Source organism: Macaca mulatta, chromosome 2, assembly GCF_049350105.2.
Source record: "Macaca mulatta isolate MMU2019108-1 chromosome 2, T2T-MMU8v2.0, whole genome shotgun sequence".
Taxonomy (NCBI): domain Eukaryota; kingdom Metazoa; phylum Chordata; class Mammalia; order Primates; family Cercopithecidae; genus Macaca; species Macaca mulatta.
Window position 1 is genome coordinate 79,101,310 of NC_133407.1, and position 18,895 is coordinate 79,120,204.

The 18,895-nt window shown below is 38.9% G+C and overlaps 1 protein-coding gene across 5 annotated transcripts in view; it reads right to left on the minus strand.

Annotated features, from left to right (window-relative positions):
* Positions 1-18,895, minus strand: part of WDR49 (WD repeat domain 49) — a 187,050-nt gene that overhangs the window by 21,342 nt on the left and 146,813 nt on the right. For all 5 annotated transcript variants that reach the window (XM_077991631.1, XM_077991632.1, XM_077991629.1 and 2 more), the window contains 2 exons: positions 4,851-4,960; positions 414-560 (listed from right to left, as the gene is read on the minus strand). In XM_077991631.1, coding sequence (XP_077847757.1) covers positions 414-560; positions 4,851-4,960 — 257 coding nt within the window. The remainder of the gene's footprint in view (positions 1-413; positions 561-4,850; positions 4,961-18,895) is intronic.

Consider the following 18,895-nt stretch of genomic DNA (forward strand, 5'->3'; position numbering starts at 1 on the left):
TTTTAAGTCGTCTCTATTTAGAGTGTTTCACATAAAAATAAACAAGATTGCCAGACACTGTGTTCTAAAGGGGTCTTATGATGGCTTCCTCCAGCAACGGTTTTGAAAATTAAGGTTATTTGGGGAGAGAGATTCTCATCCATGGAAGATTCATGGATACGTGTTCGTGGCATTCTAACTTCAGAAAAGGAACAAAATAAAAATATTCATTTCATATATCCCAGCCTGTTGGCTGTCCTATCTGAAAGCACAGATCAGCAGCTGAACTATAAATCTTAACAGTCAAACCACACTTTGTTTCACGGCAACCTACAAGGCAAACACTTGTTATTTTCATGCTTTTCTACTCTATTTTTAAATGATTAAGTTTCATGAAAAGGGATAGTAGAGGTGTATGATGGCTGAGAACTTACTTTCAAAAAGTGACGGGGCCTCTGGAATTTGGGGATGCTCCTCCTCTGGCTCTTTCCTAAAGTATTTCTCAGGGTCTAGAAGGAAAGCAGGTTTATTCACTTCCGGCAGCTCTTCCAGGACTCCAATGCTTAATGACCTAAATGCACCTTCACAACAGCAGGTTTTAGAGGAAGACAGGGAGAAAAAGAATACAATAACATTAATTCCTTGAAAAGAGCTAGCACATTTCCAAGTTAACATTTATAAATTTAACCTTCCTATTACTCAGCTGGTACAGCTGCAGTGATCTGCAAACCCTATAAACACAGCTGTTCAAAATAAATCCATAGTGCTTTTTATTCAAAGGAACCAAAAGGAACTCAAGGCTTCCCATTCATTTTTTTTATTTTGTATTTTTCTGCTATTTTCCCTTGAAAATGAATATTCTGCAGTTTTGGAAAAGCTCCAGTTTTTCTTTTATCTACAAGAAAATTGTATCCTTTGTGAAATGGAATCTATTTTTTTCAGTGTTTAGTTTAACAAAACATCTAAAATTTTGAATTGGCAGGTACTTTTAAAATAATGTTATCAAATAAACCAGAGCTGTGTTACTGTATTTATTATGCACACAATGAGATGATAGAAATCTATTTTAATCATGCTCTTAAAAGCAAAGTCTTGAACAAAGTGAAAAGAAATTCTCTGTGCTTCATGTAATAATTGGATAATAGAATGGAAATCTATAAAAGCTCAATTTGAGATATAATTTTGTGTTTCTTTGTTAGTTCTGTGAAGGTAGGAACTGGGTTTTTGTCATGATGGTGGCTCAGTACCTAAGAAAAGGAAACTAATCCATATTCAGCAGCTGATATGGAACAAGTCTTGTTTTATGTTAGTGGATTTCAAACTATAACAGGCATCAGAATTACCTGGAGGGCTTACTAAAACATAGACTGCTGTGTGACCCCCTTGGCTTCTGACTAATGGAGGAAAGCAGGGATGAGGGTCCCATAATTTACATTTCTAGTAAGTTCCAGTTGATGCTTTTGGTGCTAGGCCAGGGACCACTCCTTGAAAACTTAATGTGCTAGGTCAAATTAAAGAAGAAATCTTTACAACATGTAAGGTATCATTGTGCCCTTAAGACAGATGAGGAAACTGAGGCTTATGATGCTTTAGTAGTTTGTCTCAGTTCACGTAACTGTTAAATAGCAGACCATGGACTTAAGCTGAAATATGTTTAATCCCAAAGGTTATGCTCCGAGGTATAACAATAACAACATTACTAATAAGATTGTATTGGTTGCTGTAATATGCCAGGCAGTAGTCAAAGTGCTTTACATATCTATCTCATGTAAACCTAACAAAAATTCTGTGGAGATTACTTGATAAATGGGCATTGAATGTTAACAAATAATTAGGCAGCTTTTTACAGCAAAATTTCATCAGAAATTTAGAAATCAACATATCTGCTCTATGAAAGTGTGACATTCCCTTGGACATAAGTTGAAAAGATTATTTTGTAGTAAGTAACATATTTTTAATATAAAATAAAGCTTCAGGAAGGATTCTCATCTATGTTTCTAAACAATATACCTTAGTATAATAATGATTCCTTTGTTTTAGGTTACTGGTCTTATAATTCTTTTCTGGTCAGTCAACAACTAGACTAATGCATTGTTCTGTGTGGCTTCAGGATTTCTGAGAGAAAAATAGTTTTTATTCATCTTTATTTCTTAAACACTAAAGGGAAATAACAAAAATTCTGGTGCCATCTCTTTTTTTAGAACTGTATTAGGTACTTCACACATATTTTCTGACTAATACAGTTAGGATATTTGTTCCCTTTAAATCTCACATTGAATTGTAATCCCCAGTGTTGGAGATGGGGCCTGGTAGAAGATGACTGGATCATGGGGATATATTTTTTCATGAATTGTTTAGTGCCATTCCCTTGGTGCTGTCTTTGCAATAGTGAGTGAGTTCTCACAAGATCTGGTGGTTTAACTGTGTGTGGCACTACCCCCAAATTGCTCCTACTTTCACCATGTGATATTGCCTGCTTCCCCTTCACCTTCCACCATCATTGTAAGGTTTCTGAGGCCCTCACCAGAAGGTGGGCAAATGTTGGTGCCATACCTGTACAGCCTGCAGAACGGTGACCCAATTAAATCCCTTTTCTTTATAAATTAAGTAGTCTCAGATATTTCTTTACAGCAATGCAAAAAATGGCCTGACACAGAAAATTGGTACCAAGAGTGGGGCATTGCTAAAAAGATACCTAAAAATGTGCAAGTGGCTTTGGATCTGGCTAATTGGCAGAGCTTGGAAGAGTCTGGAGAACTCAGAAGACAGGAAGATGAGGGGAATTTTGGAAATTCTTAGAGACTGGTTAAATGGTAGTAGCCAAAATGCTGACCGTGATGTGTGCAGTGAAGTACAGGCCGACAAGGTCTCAGATGGAAATGAAGAACGTACTGGGAACTGGAACAAAGGTCACCCATATTATGCCTTACCAAAGACTTCAGCTGCATTGTGTTCATGGCCTAGGCATCTGTGGAAGCTTGAACTTAACATTGATAATTTAGGGTATCTAGCAGAAGAAATTTCTACACAGCAGAGCATCAAGATATTCCCTGGCTGCTTCTAATAGCCTAGCTTAGATGTAGGAGCAAAGTAATGATTAAAAGTTGGAAGTTATATTTAAAGAAAAAGCAGAGTATAAATGTTTAGGAAATTTGAAGCCCTGTCATGTGGGGCAAACAAACAAACAAAAAGCATTATCAGGAGAGGAATTCAAGCAGGCTCTGGAGCAACCATTTGCCAAAGAGATCTGTATAACTAAAAGAGAGCCAAGAGCTAATATCCAAGACAACAGGTAAAAGGCCTTGAAGGCCTTCTAGACAGCCCCTCCCATCACAGGCCCACAGGCCTACAAGGACTATAGCACTGTTCTCTGTATCCCTGCTGCTCCAGCTCCAGCTGTGGCTCAAAGAGCCCGATACAACTCAGGCAGCCACTCCAGAGTGAGTAAGCCACAAGCTTTGGTGGCTTCCATGTGATGCTAAGCCTGCAGGTAAATAGAGTGCAAGAGAGAAGGAGGCTTGGCAGCCTCATCTAGATTTCAGAGAATATAAAAAAAAAATCCTGGGTGCCCAGCAAGAAACCTGCTGCAGGGCAGACCCCTCACAGAGAACATCTACTAGCACAGTGCAGATGGGAAATGTAGGGTTGGAGGTCTCATGCAGAGTCCCCACTGGGGCACTGCCTAGTGGAGCTCTGTAAAGAGGGCCACCGTTCTCCGCACTTGAGAACGGTAGATTCACTGGCAGCTGCATCCTATGCCTGAAAAAGCTGCAGGCACTCAACTCTAACCCATGAGAACAACCACAGGGGCTGTACCCTGCAGAGACACAGTGGCAGACCTGTGCAAGACCTTGGGAGCCTACCCTTGGTGCCATTGTGCCCTGGATGTGGGCATGGAATCAAAGGAGATTATTTTGGAGCTTTAAGATGTAATGACTGCCCTGCTGAATTTCAGACTTGCCTGGAGCCTATAGCCCCTGTCTTTTGGCCAATTTCTCCTTTTGGAATGAAAATGTTTACCCAACGCCTATCTCACCCGCCCCGCCCCCCACCCCACCCCCCCCACCGCCCATTTTATCTTGGAAGTAAATGACTTGTTTTTTATTTTACAGGCTTGCAGGTGGAAGAAGCTTACCTTGTTTCAAATGAAACTTTGAACTTTGTACTTTTAAGTTATTGCTGGAATGAGTTAAGACTTTGGAGGACTATTGGGAAGGAATGGTTTTATTTTGCAATGGGAGAAGGACATGAGATTTGGAGGTGCCAGGGATGGAATGATATACCCTGGATACTTGTCCCTGCCCAAATCTCATGCTGAAATGTAATCCCTAGTGTTGGAGATGAGGCCTGTTGAGAGGTGTTCGGGTCATGAGGGTGATTCCCTCACGGCTTAGTGCTGTCCTCATGGTAGTCAGTCCTCAGAGATCTGGCTGTTTAAAGTGTGTAGCACCTCCCCCACTCCCTCTTGCTCCTGCTCCCACCCTGTGACGTGCCTGCTATTGCTTCACCTTCCACCAAGCAGATGCCAACATTATAGTTCCTGTACAGTCTGCAGAACTGTGATCCAATTAAACCTCTTTTTTAAAAAATAAATTATATAGTTTCTGGCATTTTTTTATAGCAATACAAGAGTGGTCCAACACACTGACTTAGACCTTACACTTTTTCCGCTAGTATTCTGTGAGGCCTTGGACAGGTGACTTAATGTCTCTGTACCTCAATTTTCTCCTTTGTTAAATGGGGTTCACAGGACATTATATTCATGTTTATTAAGGAATAGGTACATTCCCAACACACAGAGTAGCCATTTGTATTCACACTAATCTATTAAATAACATTATAAAAATACATTAACAACAGAGACTACTTACTGAATGATTTTTTTATAACTTCACCATAATAAGGTTTTTGTGTTTCTTTCATGTAGGTACTTCTTTCCTTATATTTTATGCCTAAATTTATATCTTCTGATGGTCTGACACTGGAAGAAAATAATTCATGTTGAAATACATTATTAACCACTGGGATGAAGAGACTCTTTCTGGCTAGATGTATCTTTGACCGAAAAAAGAAACAATCTATTCCTGTGAACAGAAGTAGTGATATTTGTTTACACTAATCAAGCCATATCTTTTAACAAAATGCCTACTAGCCAGGTGATAATAGAAAAGAGTGAGAGCCAGAGTGTCCAAGAGTCTAATCAAACAAAGACCCTGTCCCCATAGCAACAAGGTTAGAGAAAAAATTATTCAGAAGAAAATTTTACAGAAACACATACATTATCCTTGCCTTATTAATAAATTACAAAATGAGAAGTAAGCATCAATGCTTTGTGTCAAAGCTTATTTATTCAGTGTTAGGCATGTATCTTTAGTTATGCTTATGGCATCCAAATGTAAAAAAGTTCAGTATTTTTGAGGCTTTCTCATATGAATTTATAAGAAAACTTTAGTGTAACTTGAATCCATAGAAAGAATTTTTATCAATAAAACATGGGAAAAAATCATTACATAGCTGTATATAATCTTGTGAGAAAACAGAAAATGATCTCAAATCTATTTAAAATTCACTGTCATAGACTTCAACCTTAACAGCTATAAGTTATGTTGCCAAAAATTATTGGTCTCTTCAGAGCACCATGCCAGAAAACACACCCATCATCACAAAATCGTGGAGAGTCCTGGGGATCTTGACTCACCCTCTTCCTTCTGCCTCCCTTCCCCACATCCCTCAGCCCTTTATAGTTCCTTTCCATTCTTCCACTCCCTGACTTTTATTCTTATATCTTCTATGGATTTTGTAGCTATAAGACCCTGAGTTGTTTCCCATACTTTCAGCCTCAATTTTCTCCTCAATGTAATGGGACTCTTGCTGTAGATTTAAAGGAGATAAGATGGATGAAAGTTCAGAAATGTGCCTAATAAATAATAGCATTCAAGTAATGTTCATTTCCAGCTTTCTTTTTCCTTCACCCTATTTTTACTGTATCTTCCAATTTTAAAAGATTTTAAAATATCAATACAAGTAAAAAGTCTATATATCTCTCTTAAATTTAATATCAGATGCTATTTGCATGACTTTAAGTAGTAATGTATTAATTGCTTTCTCATATATAAACTTTTCATTTTAGAGGTTTTAGATTTGCAGAAAAGTTAGTAGAGCTCCAGTATACCCCTCAACCAATTTTCCCTATTATAACATCTTACACTACCATTTGTCACAATAAAGAGATCAATATTGGTACATTACTATTGCCAAAAAATGTTATTAGTCTCTTCAGAGCACCATTACTATTAACTGAATTCCATATTTTATTAGAGTTTTACTAGTTTTTTCTTAATGTCATTTTTCTGTAATGTCAACATTATATTTTGTTGTCTAACTCCTTAGTCTCTGGCCTGTGACAATTTTTGAGGCTTTTCTTGTTTATTATGATCTTGACAGTTTTAAGAAATACTTGTCAGATTTTTTTGGTAGAATATCCCTCAGTTTGGGTTTATTTGATATTCTTCTCACAGTGAGACTGGGGTTATGAGTTGTTGAGAGGAAAGCAACAAAGGTGAACTGCTGCTCTTACCCCATCAAACCAAGTGTGCATGCTACCAACCTGACTTCCATGGTTGATGTTAACTTCAAATACCTGGCCACCATTGTATTTGCCAAGTTTTTAGTAATGTTTACAATAGCTACTGTACAGTTATTTTTTCCCTTTTTCCATATACTACTCTTTGGAAGCAAGTTTTCAAGCACAACGCACATTTAAGAGGGGATAGGGGGAGGTACTTAATCATGATTTCCTTGAATCAGGAGAGTATCAACATAAATTACTTGGAATTATAGATTTTTTTTTTCCTTTTAGGAGAGCTTTGTGATTGGGTAAGTGGGCAGTTTTTCCCCAATTGCACTGGAATGGCATCCCTCGCCATATGCCATCTCATGTGAGTAAGAATTAGTATTTAGCCACTATTTAGGCTTTCAAGACAAGAAATAATGATATCCTTAGAGAGGCATTTTAAGATAGTAAGGGGATCGACAAAAATAAGAAGTTGGTGTTGGATACTGAAAGCATGGAGTGTAGTACAGTTAGGCCCTGCAGTTATTGGATTAAGAATATACCTTTTTCTAGAAAAGAATTATTCATGTAAACATGTGCAAAAGATTGGGGGAGCACAGGTAAAGAGGTTCCCCTTTAGAGTAGTTAACGACATACCTCGATTTTTTTTCCAAAATACACTAAACTCTTCCCTGTTTTCAGACCATTTGCTTTCTGACTATCTCATCCTGTGGAATCTAAATCAAAGCAAAACATTTTGCCCATTTCCACTAAAGAGTTTTATCCACAGAGGGAGAAAAGTAGGCAGAGGGTAGGAAAGCATCTCTTGGAAATCACAACAAATAAAGTCAACGATCTATTGCTTTCTTTTCACAGGTAGACATCTGACATTTGCAGGAGTGGTTACTCTGAAAATGCACAAGGGACTGGAACAAGGCAAATATTCTCAAGAGGAGAAGTGATGGATGAAGATAAAGCAGAAGAGGGGTGGAGCAAGATGGCCGAATAGGAACAGCTCCAGTCTCCAGCTCCCAGCGCGAGCGACACAGAAGATGGGTGATTTCTGCATTTTCAACTGAGGTACTGAGTTCATCTCACTAGGGAGTGCCAGACAATCGGTGCTGGTCAGCTGCTGCAGCCCAACCAGCGAGGGCTGAAGCAGGGCGAGGCATCGCCTCACCTGGGAATCACAAGGGGGAATGGAGTACCTTTTCCTAGCCAGGGGAACTGAGACACACAACACATGGAAAATCGGGTAACTCCCACCCTAATACTGCGCTTTACCAAGGATCTTAGCAAACGAGCACACCAGAAGACTATATCCCAAACCTGGCCAAGAGGGTCCCACACCCAGGGAGCCTCCCTCATTGCTAGCACAGCAGTCTACGATCTAACCGCAAGGCAGCAGTGAGGATGGGGGAGGGGCACCTGCCATTGCTGAGGCTTAAGTAGATAAGAAAAGCCGCTGGGAAACTCGAACTGGGTGGAGCCCACAGCAGCTCAAGGAGGCCTACCTGTCTCTGTAGACTCCACCTCTGGGGATAGGGCACAGCTGAACAAAAAGCAGCAGAAACCTCTGCAGATGCAAACGACACTGTCTGACAGCTTTGAAGAGAGCAGTGGATCTCCCAACATGGAGGTTGAGATCTGAGAATGGACAGACTGCCTGCTCAAGTGGATGGATCCCTGACCCCTGAGTAGCCTAACTGGGAGACATCCCCCACTAGGTGGAGACCAACACCCCACACCTTACATGGTGGGGTACACCCCTGAGACGAAGCTTCCAAAGCAAGAATCAGACAGGTACACAGGCTGTTCAGCAATATTCTATCTTCTGCAGCCTCTGCTGCTGATACCCAGGCAAACATGGTCTGGAGTGGACCTCAAGCAATTTCCAAAAGACCTACAGCTGAGGGTCCTGACTGTTAGAAGGAAAACTAACAAACAGGAAGGACACCCACACCAAAACCCCATCAGTACGTCACCATCATCAAAGACCAAAGGCAGATAAAACCACAAAGATGGGGAAAAAGCAGGGCAGAAAAGCTGGAAATTCAAAAAATAAGAGCGCATCTCCCCTTCCAAAGTAACGCAGCTCATTGCCAGCAACGGATCAAAGCTGAATGGAGAATGACTTTGATGAGTTGAGAGAAGAAGGCTTCAGTCCATCAAACTTCTCAGAGCTACAGGAGGAATTATGTACCCAGCACAAAGAAACTAAAAATCTTGAAAAAAGAATGGAAGAATGGACAACTAGAATAATCAATGCAGAGAAGGCCATAAACAAATTGATAGAGATAAAAACCATGACACGAGAAATACATGACAAATGCACAAGCTTCAGTAACCGACTCGATCAACTGGAAGAAAGAGTATCAGTGATTGAGGATCAAATGAATGAAATGAAGTGAGAAGAGAAGTCTAAAGAAAAAAGACGAAAAAGAAATGAACAAAGCCTTCAAGAAGTATGGGATTATGTGAAAAGACCAAATCTACGTCTGATTGGGGTGCCTTAAAGTGAGGGGCAAAATGGAACCAAGTTGGAAAACACTCTTCAGGATATCATCCAGGAGGACTTCCCCAACCTAGTAAGGCAGGCCAACATTCAAATTCAGGAAATACAGAGAACACCACAAAGATACTCCTCAAGAAGAGCAACTCCAAGACACATAATTGTCAGATTCACCAAAGTTGAAATGAAGGAAAAAATCTTAAGGGCAGCCAGAGAGAAAGGTCGGGTTACCCACAAAGGGAAGCTCATCAGACTAACAGCAGATCTCTCGGCAGAAACTCTCCAAGCCAGAAGAGAGTGGGGGCCAATATTCAACATTCTTAAAGAAAAGAATTTTCAACCCAGAATTTCATATCTAGCCAAACTAAGTTTCATAAGTGAAGGAGAAATAAAATCCTTTACAGACAAGCAAATGCTTAGAGATTTTGTCACCACCAGGCCTGCCCTACAAGAGACCCTGAAGGAAGCACTAAACATGGAAAGGAACAACCAGTACCAGCCATTGCAAAAACACGCCAAAATATAAAGACCATCGATGCTAGGAAGAAACTGCATCAACTAACGAGCAAAATAACCAGCTAATATCATAATGACAGGATCAAGTTCACACATAACAATATTGACCTTAAATGTAAATGGACTAAATGCTCCAATTAAAAGACATAGACTGGCAAATTGGATAAAGAGTCAAGACCCATCAGTTTGCTGTATTCAGGAGACCCATCTCACATGCAGAGACACACATAGGCTCAAAATAAAGGGATGGAGGAAGATCTACCAAGCAAATGGAAAACAAAAAAGCAGGGGTTGCAATACTAGTCTCTGATAAAACAGACTTTAAACGATCAAAGATCAAAAGAGACAAAGAAGGCCATTACATAGTAGTAAAGAGATCAATTCAACAGGAAGAGCTAACTATCCTAAATATATATGCACCCAATACAGGAGCACCCAGATTCATAAAGCAAGTCCTTAGAGACTTACAAAGAGACTTAGACTCCCGCACAGTAATAATGGGAGACTTCAACACCCCACTGTCAACATTAGACAGATCAATGAGACAGAAAGTTAACAAGGATATCCAGGGATTGAACTCAACTCTGCACCAAGCAGACCTAATAGGCATCTACAGAACTCTCCACCCCAAATCAACAGAATATACATTCTTCTCAGCACCACATCACACTTCTTTGAAAATTGACCATATAATTTGAAGTAAAGCACTCCTCAGCAAATGTACAAGAACAGAAATTATAATAAACTGTCTCTCAGACCACAGTGCAGAACTCAGGACTAAGAAACTCAATCAAAACCACTCAACTACATGGAAACTGAACAACCTGCTCCTGAATGACTACTGGGTCCATAACAAAATGAAGGCAGAAATAAAGATGTTCTTTTAAACCAATAAGAACAAAGATACAACATACCAGAATCTCTGGGACACATTTAAAGCAGTGTGTAGAGGGAAATTTATAGCACTAAATGCCCACAAGAGAAAGCTGGAAAGATCTAAAATTGACAGTCTAACATTACAATTAAAAGAACTAGAGAAGCAAGAGCAAACACATTCAAAAGCTAGCAGAAGGCAAGAAATAACTAAGATCAGAGCAGAACTGAAGGAGATAGAGACACAAAAACCCTCCAAAAAATCAATGAATCCAGGAGTTGGTTTTTTGAAAAGATCAACAAAATTGATAGACTGCTAGCAAGACTAATAAAGAAGAAAAGAGAGAAGAATCAAATAGATGCAATAAAAAATGATAAAGGGGATATCAACACCAACCCCACAGAAATACAAACTACCATCAGAATACTATAAACACCTCTATGCAAATAAACTGGAAAATCTAGAAGAAATGGATAATAAGAGCTATTTATAACAAACCCACAGTCAATATCATACTGAATGGGCAAAAACTGTAAAAATTCCCTTTGAAAACTGGCACAAGACAGGGATGCCCTCTCTCACCACTCCTATTCAACATAGTGTTGGAAGTTCTGGCTAGGGCAATCAGGCAAGAGAAAGAAATCAAGGGTCTTCAGTTAGGAAAAGAAGAATTCAATTGTCCCTGTTTGCAGATGACATGATTGTATATTTAAAAAACAGCATCATCTCCGCCCAAAATCTCCTCAAGCTGATAAGCAACTTCAGCAAAGTCTCAGGATACAAAATTAATGTGCAAAAATCACAAGCATTCTTATACACCAGTAACAGACAAACAGAGAGCCAAATCATGAATGAACTTCCATTCACAATTGCTTCAAAGAGAATAAAATACCTAGGAATCCAACTTACAAGGGATGTAAAGGACCTCTTCAAGGAGAACTACAAACCACTGCTCAGTGAAATCAAAGAGGACACAAACAAATGGAAGAACATACCATGCTCATGGATAGGAAGAATCAATATCGGGAAAATGGCCATACTGCCCAAGGTAATTTATAGATTCAATGCCATCCCCATCAAGCTACCAATGAGTTTCTTCACAGAATTGGAAAAAACTGCTTTAAAGTTCATATGGAACCAAAAAAGAGCCCACAGTGCCAAGACAATCCTAAGTCAAAAGAACAAAGCTGGAGACATCATGCTACCTGACTTCAAACTATACTACAAGGCTACAGTAACCAAAACAGCATGGTACTGGAACCAAAACAAAGGTATAGACCAATGGAACAGAACAGAGTCCTCAGAAATAATGCCACACATCTGCAGCCACACATCTACATGACAAACCTGACAAAACATGACAAACCTGAGAAAAACAAGAAATGGGGAAAGATTCCCCATTTAATAAATGGTGCTGGGAAAATTGGCTAGCCATAAGTAGAAAGCTGAAACTGGATCCTTTCCTTACTCCTTATACGAAAATTAATTCAAGATGGATTAGAGACTTAAATGTTAGACCTAATATCATAAAAACCCTAGAAGAAAACCTAGGGAATACCATTCAGGACATAGGCATGGGCAAGGACTTCATGTCTAAAACACCAAAAGCAACAGCAACAAAAGCCAAAATTGACGAATGGGATCTAATTAAACTAAAGAGCTTTTGCACAGCAAAAGAAACTACCATCAGAGTGAACAGGAAACCTACAGAATGGGAGAAAATTTTTGCAATCTACTCATCTGACAAAGGGCTAATATCCAGAACTTACAAAGAACTCAAACAAATTTACAAGAAAAAAACAAACAACCCCATCAAAAAGTGGGCAAAGGATATGAATAGACATTTCTCAAAAGAAGACATGCATACAGCCAACAGACACATGAAAAAATGCTCATCATCACTGGCCATCAGAGAAATGCAAATCAAAACCACAATGAGATACCATCTCACACCAGTTAGAATGGCAATCATTAAAAAGTCAGGAAACAACAGGTGCTGGAGAGGATGTGGAGAAATAGGAACACTTTTACACTGTTGGTGGGATTGTAAACTCGTTCAACCATAATGGAAAACAGTATGGTGATTTCTCAAGGATCTAGAACTAGAAGTACCATATGACCCAGTCATCCCATTACTGGGTATATACCCAAAGGATTATAGATCATGCTGCTATAAAGACACATGCACACGTATGTTCATTGCAGCACCATTCACAATAGCAAAGACTTGGAATCAACCCAAATGTCCATCAGTGACAGACTGGATTAAGAAAATGTGGCACATATACATCATGGAATACTATGCAACCATAAAAAAGGATGAGTTTGTGTCCTTTGTAGGGACATGGATGCAGCTGGAAACCATCATTCTCAGCAAACTATTGCAAGAACAGAAAACCAAACACTGCATGTTCTCACTCATAGGTGGGAACTGAACAATGAGATCACTTGGACTCGGGAAGGGGGAACGTCACACACCGGGGCCTATTATGGGGAGAGGGGAGGGATTGCATTGGGAGTTATACCTGATGTAAATGACAAGTTGATGGGTGCTGACAAGTTGATGGGTGCAGCACACCAACATGGCACAAGTATTCATATGTAAGAAACCTACATGTTGTGCACATGTACCCTAGACCTTAAAGTATAATAATAAAAAAGAAAAAAAAAAGACGAAGCAGCAGAAGACTGTAGTTCCAGGCTTAAATATAGTTTTAAAACATTTTGCAAAAATGCCTTAGTAGGTGATGCAGGAAGGTGATCTACTATGGGATCCACTAGCCTTGGCATAAATAATATGAGAAGGAAAGGCTGTAACTGATCTCCCTTCTCTTGGCTCTGGTTGTGGAAGGGAGGTATGACTGTGACAATCACTCAAGTACCCTCCTAGGCATAAAAAAGGGAGTGAAAAATGCTTTGAGTAGTGGCTTATACATAGCAGGTACTTGATAAAATATTTGATGGCTTGACTCACAAACCAATAATTTGTCAATATTTTCACATGATGCTTGTTAGGTAAAGTACTGACTCTGGAGCCTGAATGCCTGCATTTGTATCCCCGGTTCACCTCTTGGTTGGTTGACCTTGTGCAAATCACTAAATTTCTCCACCTGTTTTTCAAGTTGTGAAACGGGGATGATAATAGTAGCTATCTCCAAGGATTACAGTGAGAATTAAATTAGGTAAACACATAAAGACCTTAGAACGGGCCCTGAAATATAGTCAGGGCTCAGACGGTGTTGGCTACTATCACTTTAAGCAAGAACGAGACAATATTTTTCACTCCAAGCAGGGAGTTCTAACATCCCCCTACAGCAGCTCTAATATTTTTGAGAACTATCAGAAAGATCAGACAAAAAGTAAAAAGATGTGGCACTCCCCCAAATAATAATTTATTGCTCTAGTATTTTTAAAGTTCAAATTTCAAAAATTGAATAGAGCATCATATGCTTTCATTTGTCATACATGGACATAGGATAGTTATTGCCAGATTGTTGGCGAAAGTAGACTGCCAATTCTTCAAGTATTTACACCACATATAGCCTAATTTAAAATGAGATTTTAATATTTTGTGTTTTTCTTATAGCTATTTATCTATTTTATAATTTAATTTTTCATGTGAAATCTACTGACAGAATAACTAGGTAATCAAAAGCATGTAAATAATATTAAATATCAGTTCCCTCCTAACAATAACATGGAATTTAAAATATCATAATTATTTTCCATGTTTAAGAAACATTAATTTGAGGTGTGCCTTCTCCCTTATATAAAATTACTGGGAAACTAGCAGAATTTTTGTTTCATTTCTCATCTGACTCTTTATACTCGTTTCTAATAATGAATCCCTTCCAGACAAGCAATTTTTTAAATGGTAACCAAAGGAAAATATGTCAGATAATAAAAATGGAGTAGTTTATGCTCTTTGTTGCTCTAGAATAAGAATGAAGATCTTGATAAGTGAGAGTTCTACAGATGGATTTTACTTAACGTTAGAGACATTAAGAATAGTCCAATAATAGAGAAACGTATCTGTGAGATGTGAGTGTGTCATATAGGAACTATTCAAAAAGGCTGGGATGTGTTTCTCTTAAGGATACCACAGGAGTTAGTCTAGTAGACTTCGAGTATCCCTTTCAAATTTATTATTGAATTACTGAATTACATTTTTCAGGTTTATTGAATAAACCTGAAAATGTTTACTTTCACAAATAATCAAAAACTGTAGTTTAAAACAATAAGATATCATAGCAACACTTTTAAGACAGCAATAACATCCATTCTTGGTTCAAAGGCAGGAAAGCAACCATTTGTATTGCTGCTGGAGGGAGAGCTGATACGTCCAGACAGCAAGATGACCTTCAGCAAGACGACCCAAAGGCCTTTATGCCTTTTGACTCAGCAATTCCTCTTCAAAGAATTTATTCTAATTATGAATTCAATAAAATATTCTAATATGTGCACATGAAAGTATTCAAAGAAGTGTTTTCCCAGTTAAAATTTGTAAACAATCTATGTATTTGAAATAAAGAAAATGGTTAAAAAGCTACAAGTCATTATAAATGTTGTTGTCCATGGATACTCATATTAACTAATATGAAAATGTGCTTACTGTATATTTTTGAGTGATAAACCAGGTTATAAACTGAGTCTACTAAGCTTCCATTTTTATAAAATGTACATTTTTTCATTGTGGTAAGTATGCCTAAAACAAGGTCTTAAAAGTGAAATGCCTAAAGTTAACAATGGCTTTACCACAGATATTTTCACCTTTTGCTCATTTGTACTTCCAAATTTTCCCATAATAAAAATGTATTATTTTTGGCCAGGCACAGCAGCTCACGCCTATAATCCCAGAACTTTGGGAGGCCAAGGCAGGTGGATCACGAGGTCAGGAGTTCAAGAGCAGCCTGGCCAACATGATGAAACCCGTCTCTATTAAAAGTACAAAAATGAGCTGGACATGGTGGCACATGCCTGTAATACCAATATTAATTTTATAATAAGAAATATTCTGAAACTGTATTTTCTAAATTATTCATTTTATCTATAATTTTCCTATTTTAGATAATTTTATGAGTCCAGAAAACAAATATTCCTATAAACTAGGAAAAATATATGTCCACTGTAGTTTTTTTTACGATTTTATCCCTTCACTTACTTGTTTATTTATTTTTAAAGTTTTTTAAAGCTAGTTTGACTTTTGCAGAATCTAGGAAAAGGATAAACCTATTTCTCCATATCAGTTGTTAACTTAGAATTAGGCCTTTCTATTAATCTCTTAAATTCTATATTCATCTCCCCAGGACTTAAATTGAAGATAATTCTTTACCATCTACCTACTTCTCACAAATAGTATTATAAAATACTTTCAGCCCTGCAAAAACCCAGGTATGTTTGTATAAGCCAGAAGATAATATACACCCCAATTTTTTAATCTGCAAAAAGACTCTTAGGTGTTAAAATGAGAAAATAGCTTTAAAACACTTAATTTTTTCTTCATGTTTCTTGTTTCTCCCATTTTCTTTAGACTTTTTCTTTTTTCCTTCATCTTTCTTCCTGTGCACACCCCCCTCTCTAAACATACCCCCACCTGCATATATACACCAAATGTACTTTTTGCCCTGTAGTCTAAATTCTTTCACACATTTATTTTCCTCTCATATTTTTTCATATGGATGAGAGCTAGCATGATTCTCTCCTTGAATCTGCCAATCTGATTAGGTAAAGAGGCAGATTCTTCAGAACAATATTTCTTAAAAATAAAATGATTTATAATATTTTCTGTATTAGATGGAAAGCACAAAGGACATTCTACAGCTGATAATTTTATTGTGTTTGTCTGATTTCTGCAAAGGATTCCTGATCATATTCCTGGGAGAACTGAAGGATGTACATGATAATCAATTCTGAGGATATGTTTTTAACCCTTTTTTTATTAGTTTAATTCCTAAATGACATTTTTCTATAATATCTGATTATTACAAAGTCTTAAAATTATATCAATGCAGTCTCATCTGAATTAGATTAAGACAGAAACTTTAAAGATCACAAGTACTTTTTGATGTATTATTTTTCATTTTACAAACTGCTGTACAGGAGAAATAACTTTGCCTCTCACCCCCAGAAGTCTACCAATGCCTGTATAATCTTATAATCAACCTGAGAAGACCTGTTTGCTGTACTCCTATTTAATCTGATAGACAACAAAGCTCCAGTTTTAAGAGAAATCTGTGAACTACAAAACCTGTATATTGGTGAGTGATTGAGCTACCCCCCAGGGACACCATGCTTTTTCCACGGATCTGTGCGACCCATGAATCAGATCACCTCGTGAGCCCACACCACCAGGGCCTTGGGTTCCAAGCACAGAACTGTGCAGATTCTTGGTGACCGTTTGGGTTGCAGCCAGTGGCAGCATGCTGGAGACTGCCTAAGACAACCAACTACCCAGTGGGAGGGGCGGTCACCATCACTGTGGCTCCAATCAGCCGTTTTCCCCTGCCAGTGCTGGGGAGACTGGGCAGTTTGGCCTGGGAGGAATACCTCACAGGGCAGCACAGTGGCTGTGGCAGATCGTGGCCAACTGCTTCTTTAGGTGGGACCTGGATCCATCCCTCCTCTTTGGGTGGGCCCTCCCTGTGGGAACTTCAGCGATTCCAGCCAGGAGTTTACAGACAGAACTCTGATCTCCCTGGAATGGAGCCCCTGCGGGAAAGAGTAGCCATGGTCTCTGGTTTGGTGGACTTAGTCTTTCCTTCTGTTGGCTCTGAGGAATCAGGGCAGTCGAAACCAGTGGAATTCCTGCCAGTGCAGCACACCCATTCCACCAAGGGACAGATAGAGTGCTTCATTAAGAGGGTCCTTGATCCCATGCCTCCTAAGTAGGTGAGACCTCCAAACAGGGGTCACCAGACACCTCATTCAGGAGAGTTCCCAGTGGCGTCAGGTCAGTGCCCCTCTGGGATGGAGCTCCCAGGAGAAAGAGCAGGCAGTCATCTTTGCTCTTCTGCAGCCTCCACTGGTGATACCTCTAGGTGCAGGAGGGACCCAGGTAAATCGAGTCTAGAATGGACCCCCAGCAAACTGCAGAAGAAGGGTCTTACTGTTAAAAAGAAAAACAAACAGAAAGCAACAACAGCATCAACAAAAAAGACCCCACAAAACCTCATCCAAAGGTCAGGAGCCTCAAAGATTGAAGGTAGATAAACCCACAAAGTTGAGAAAAAAATCAACACACAAATGCTGAAAATTCAAAAAGCCAGGGTGCCTCTTCTACTCCAAAAGATTGTAACACCTCTCCAGAAAGGGCACAGAACTGGGCTGAGGCTGAGATGGATGAATTGACAGAAGTAGGCTTTAGAAGGTGGGTAATAACAAACTTCACTGAGGTAAAAGAGTATGTACTAACACAATGCAAAGAAGTTAAGAACCACAATAAAACATTACAGGAGCTGTTAACCAGAATAACCAGTTTAGAAAGGAACAAAGATGACCTGAAAGAGCTGAAAAACACAACAAGAGAACTTCACAATGCAATCACAAGTGTCAATAGCTGAATAGTCCATGCGGAGGACAGAATCTCAGAGCTTGATGACTATCTCATTGAAATAAGACAGACAGAAAAGATTAGAGAAAGAAGAATGAAAAAGAACAAATGAAGCCTCCGAGAACTATGAGATTATATAAACAAACCTATGACTGATGGGGGTACCTGCAAGAGATGGAGAAAATGGAAACGAGTTGGAAAACATACTTCAGGATATCATCCAGGAGAACTTTCTCAACCTAGCAAGACAGGCCAACATTCAAATTCAAGAAATCCAGAGAATCCCAGTAAGATACTACATTAAAAGATCAATCCCAAGACACATAATCATCAGACTTTCCAAGGTTGACATGAAGGAAAAAATTTAAAGGGAAGCCAGAGAGAAAGGCCAGGTCACTTACAAAGGAAGCCCATCAGACTGACAGCAGACCTCTCAGCAGAAACCCTACAAACCAGAAAAGATTGGGGGGCCAATATTCAACATTCTTAAAAAAAGAATTTCCAATCCAGAATTCCATAACCAGCCAAACTAAGCTTCATAAGCAAAGGAGAAATAAGATTGTTTTCAGACAAGCAAATGCTGAGGGAATTCTTCACCACCAGGCCTGCCTTGCAAGAGCTCCTGAAGGAAGCACTGAATATGAAAAGGAAAAACCATTATCAGTCAATACAAAAACACACTGAAGTACACAGACCAATGACACTATGAAGAAACTACCCTAACAAGTCTGCAAAATAATCATCCAGCATCATGGTGACAGAATCAAATTCGCATTTAACAATATGAACCTTAAATATAAATGGGCTAAATGCCCCAATTAAAAGACACAGAATGGCAAACTGCATAAAGAGTAAAGACCCACTGGTGTGCTGTAGTCAAAAGATGCATCTCACATGCCAAGACACACATAG